Source organism: Morus notabilis, unplaced genomic scaffold (assembly GCF_000414095.1).
Source record: "Morus notabilis unplaced genomic scaffold, ASM41409v2 Scaffold165, whole genome shotgun sequence".
Lineage (NCBI taxonomy): Eukaryota > Viridiplantae > Streptophyta > Magnoliopsida > Rosales > Moraceae > Morus > Morus notabilis.
Window position 1 is genome coordinate 207862 of NW_010363979.1, and position 5109 is coordinate 212970.

The following is a 5109-nucleotide window of genomic DNA, read 5'->3' on the forward strand; positions in this document are numbered from 1 at the left end:
TTTTTTTTTTTCTAGGCACTACGGGTTAGTGTTGGGTTTGAACTTGAAATTGAATTTCGGGTCCTACAGGCCTAACCCGAAATTGACCCGTTTTGTTTGTGTCAATTTCGAGTCGACCTAATTCCGGCCCGCACTTAATTTTTCTCAACCCTAACCCGTAATTTCGTGTCGATTTCAATTCGTGTTGTCGTGTCATGATCCGTATTACCGTCCCTATGCAAAGTACAAGAATGCATTGGGAAAAGTCACGGGTTTGTATTGATAAAGTTAATCGGTTTGGGATTTCTCTTCTTGTGTTTGCATATACAATCCAATTCTCAAACTTATAAATAAGAATCTTTTACATAATTAAATGCTATCTTGCTTATAAGTTTATAACATGTGAATTTATAAAGGGAATATTTAAAAAAGAAAATTTGATATTCATTTCTTTTAACCGGAAATGAAGATCGAAAAGTGTTCAAGAATAGGTATTCTCGTTGAGTTTGAGTCCACCAATTTACTATTTCTAATTTGACAAATTAAAAGTAAACAAATAATTAAATGAGAAAGGCGTCACCCTCTCGCTCAATCCCTTGCTTCTTTTCTTACTTTTAATTTCGTTTAAATGAAAACATTAGAAGTGATTTCATTAAAAAGTAATAAAATTAAGAGTAAGATATATTCCTCTTATTTCTTACACTTAAAAAATAATATTGTGGATTTTTTTTTTTGGTTATAAATTTATTCTTCTGAACTTACAATTTGATAATTATTTAAATAAAACTAATTTTAACGCATGATAAGATTCAACGAAATCCTCTCCCAATCCCATCCGGTCTTAGATCTCTCCGATCCTATCAAGTCTATCCTAACCAATCTGATGTGCCAAACAAGACCTCAATGTTTTCACATATGCAATCTCTCTAAGATACTTTTCTTTTTGATAAACTTATAACAATAATTATTGTTTCTTATCATCCTAGAATATAAAAGATATCCTACCAAAATATTAATGACATAAATGATAAATTTAAAAGTAATGGCAGAAATAAGATACTATTATCTAGTGACATAGGAATTTCACCCTTCTATAGCTTGCCCCATCTCCTTACGCTATCCAAGTAAACGCTTTGACTATTTAGTTATTTCTATTTCCTTGTGCAGTTATCATTTCCACACATTGAAAAAAAAAAAAAAAATTGAATAACAAGAAAATTCACCGAAATCATTGTAAAATAAATGGTGACAACACTGCCAATAAATTGAGAAACTTTGTAACATTAAAAAATAAAATTTGAGAAACTTTGTATGTGCCGACCAAAGTAGAACTTAGGCATTAAGAGCAACGCTACTGATACAGAATACATGCATCACACCATATAAAAGGAAAACAAAATTCCAATAAACGATTTAGTACTCCAACTAAAGCATACTTTGCACTAAAAAACATAGAGTAGAACAACTACCAAAATCGGTGTTTAGGACGACTCAACATCTGAATCTTCTAATCCTTGAATATAGAGTTCAAATTCATCAAGACTCCATCTGCAGATCAATTGCATTCGAAAAGTAGCCATTTTGATCCCCAATAATCGCTGCATAACACGGTCAAATAACATTCTTATGCGAATATTTTTTTGAAATAATCGTATTCAAAAGCAGGAAAAAGAAAAACGAATTCCAAAGTCAAGCGCAATAACATAGGCATAGTGTCATACCAGTATGCGAGAAGCCTCGGGTGACAACGGCTTCCCCTCTTCACAAACAACATAGTCTGAAACTAGCTCCACAGTTCCTGTACAGCAAGAGATGAAATATAGTAAAACTTATATCATTTGAATATAAGGGGCTTGCAAACAGAGGAAAGAAAATACCAACCCTTATTCAAACGAACGGGCATCCCTTGTTTACGTAAGAAGGGCTCCATCTCATGGGTAAACTGTTCCAAAGGGCCTTCTTTTAGCTCCACCTAAAAGATTCAAAAACAAGTTTAGTAGATGATGGCAGAAAAAATGAAAAGAATCATGAATGAAACTGTAAATTCGAAACCAGACTTAGATGTCAGCTTGAACCAAATATGTTATTTTGGTTTGTTGGTAATTAGTAAGAAAGAAGGGATACCTTTTCCGAGGCAACGCTTCCTGTTCTCGCAAAATCATAGTCTTCATATTGATTAAACAACCTGCAAAATTATGCCAATACAAACAATCTGAGATTAATAAAACAAAGTAAATTATAAAGCTAGGAGAAAAAAATTATTCTTTTCATATTATCTAGATACTTAAAAGTTGTGCACAGTTTCAATACAGATATGTTAAATCCCCAATCAAGAATATGCTTCGGGTTGAGAAGAAGATAAATACAATCTAAATTTACAATTTCTTCACAACTTCTACAACAATCTCTTTGCAAATATAAGAGCAGAAAATGTGCAACAAAATCCAATAAATTATGATAAGAGCCAGAAAACAAGAACACTAAAATTCTCGTGCCAACCTCAGCATATCATTGATTAAAAAGTTTAATGGGCCTTCTTGGCCAGAAATAGATTAGCCACAATTTACATATGCTTAATTACTAATCCAATGCCAAACAATTATGAAACTTTCCCTTTCACCGTAATCTTCTGGGGCAGCAGGGGAGGAAATACAGTTAGAGGACATATAGAGAAAATGTTTTGCTTACCTTTCAACCTCTTCTTTTGGCATATTGGTAAAGAAAAGCCCAGAATCCCCACGCAGAAGCTAAGAAAATAAACAGACAAGTATGAGCAAAAAGCATTTAGTGCCAAAACCTTCAAGTAGATTCCAAAGTACAGGCTCCTAAGAAATACTTACCTTAGAAACTTTGTAAAGACTGGGTTTGATTTCATCAGCAGCAGATCGACCTAAAGAAACTTGCATAACTTTGTTTGACCCAAGGAAAAATCTAGCAAAATTATAAAAAACAATTAAGTCAGATATATACAGTCCACTTGGGGTAAGCTTTAAGGATGGGGAATTAGAAGTGAAGATCGTAAAACCTCGACCTTGTGTTTCAAACCCTAAAAATAATGTCCAAGTGAATCATGGATATTCAAATGGCAATACAAAGAAACACTTAGGGTGCGTTTGGTTGCAGTGGGAGAATGGTAATAGTAATGGGAATAAGGCTTCCATCTTGTGATACTGCTCAAAAGATAACAAGTGATATAAGGCTTCCACCTTTCTATTTTCAAGAAATACCTCATAATAAAAGGGTTGCCCTGAAACTAGCGCAGAAATATTAAGCAACACATAATGCATTGGTTGAAATTAAAAATGCATGCATGACATAGAGGTTTTAATTTCCCAGCTTCATTATGAAGTATAACGCATGTCCTCAAAGACAAGCAAGCTAATAAAGATCTAGTGTGAAGCATATAAGGCCTTAACAGTCTAAGATTTGTTCCCAGTTTAGTGGAAAAAATGCAACCTTTGAATTCCAATACACAGAAGACAAAGACAGGTAAACATAATAAATAATGATCATCAGTTAAATATTTTTTCCCAACTGAGCACAATTATCGCCAAGCTCAGTCAATCTAACTTAGAAACTTCAACATGTCAATATCAGTATCCCTTCTTTTCTCCCTTTACTCATGCCATACTAAAAAGAGCAAAAAAAAAAAAAAAAAAAAAACAAACTTTTTATTTATTTTCCCTCTAAAGCAAAAAAATACAAAAAAATAAAAAAAAATCTTCAGGGGTTGAAATTACCTGCTGGTAGCTTTGAGCTGCTCTCTAAACTCCTTGAATTTAAGGTTTCTCATGTTCTCAAAAGAGAAGACATATATCGAACTGTAATCCTCCGCGGCTTGCCTTATTGCATTTACAATAGCCTCCTTATGTCCCCTTCCTTTCTTCTTTGTCTTTGATAAGGTAACTGCATTATACACCAACAAATCATTTACAATACCACGTCAAGTAAAAACATGTTTCTAATCAATTACAAAAAAATTGATGTTCAATAACATTGAGAGATCGAAACTTTAATTCTAATCATCTAGAATACGAATTTGCAAGTCCATTCATCTAACAAAAACCAGCTCAAGACATTTGTTCATTTGCACCTAAACTCAAAAAAAATTTAAACGTTACAACTTTATTTTAGTTCACGTTCTTTTGAGTTTGAACTTGAATGTTAACTTGAGTTTAGAGTTAAAATCAAAGTTCAAATTTCCTCTTAAACTCAAGTTCTTAAACTCAAACTCAAGTTAATAAACAATATTTTTTATATTCTTAAAAATGCTATAATTTTTTTCGTTTTAATTCCGATTGAGATGATTTTTTTTTATGAGTTTACAACGAAAAGAGAAATAAAACCTTATCTATATACTCTATTAAAATTTCCTATCATATGAGTTTTTTTTTTAAATATTATTTAAATACAAACTCAAATTTTAACTCATTTAAACACAGATTCAAAAAAATTCTCATATTAAACTATAACTCAACTCAAATGTAAAAAATCAAACACAAACTCAAGTCACAACTTTATCTTAAGTTATAATTTAAATTTAACTCAAAATCTACACTTAAATCATACAAGCCTGTACTATCTACTTACTATTCTTTGGAGCAAAAAAAAAAGTGTCATTTGGGTCAATAAAAAGTCAAGAAAATGTGGAGGGAAAAAAGCCCCTTAGTAGGGAAAAAGGACTTCACTCTATGCTCTTAAGTTCAAAACCGAGCCGTCTTTAACATTTTCAACTTAACTATTTTTCCATTGTTAAATGATTATCCGTGACCCAAATGGAGCCCTAAAATCACATCCCCAAGTACACTAACCTTAGTTAATTATGTATCAGAAAAATAGTCTGCCAATCAAAAACCCAAAACCAAAAAAAAAAAAAAAGAAAAGAAAAGAAAAAAGAAAGAAGCAGAAAATCTAAAATCGAAAAGAAGAAAATCCGAGTAAAAGCTAAAAAGAAAATCATCCCATAAGCTCAGTTGGGCTCCATTTTGGGTTCCTATCTGCGTCCTTTCATTTCATGAACACAGTATTAGTTTCTCTTCTTTTTCCTAGATTTTCCACAAGCAAGGACATTTACAATCCTAAATAAACGAAAGAAGAAGAAGAGGGAGAAGAAGAAGAAGAAGAAGAAGA

The 5109-nt window shown here is 32.1% G+C and overlaps 1 protein-coding gene across 1 annotated transcript; it reads right to left on the reverse strand.

Moving 5' to 3' along the window:
* Positions 1-1240: 1240 nt before the first annotated feature.
* LOC21406895 (mRNA turnover protein 4 homolog) lies at positions 1241-3883 on the reverse strand. Its single transcript, XM_024170414.1, has 7 exons — positions 3720-3883; positions 2820-2910; positions 2668-2726; positions 2104-2164; positions 1861-1951; positions 1701-1777; positions 1241-1577 (listed from the first exon to the last, which is right to left on the reverse strand). Exons 1-7 carry the CDS (start codon positions 3770-3772, stop codon positions 1461-1463), a joined length of 549 nt encoding a protein of 182 aa, XP_024026182.1. The 5' UTR covers positions 3773-3883; the 3' UTR covers positions 1241-1460.
* Between the last annotated feature and the right edge of the window lie 1226 nt (positions 3884-5109).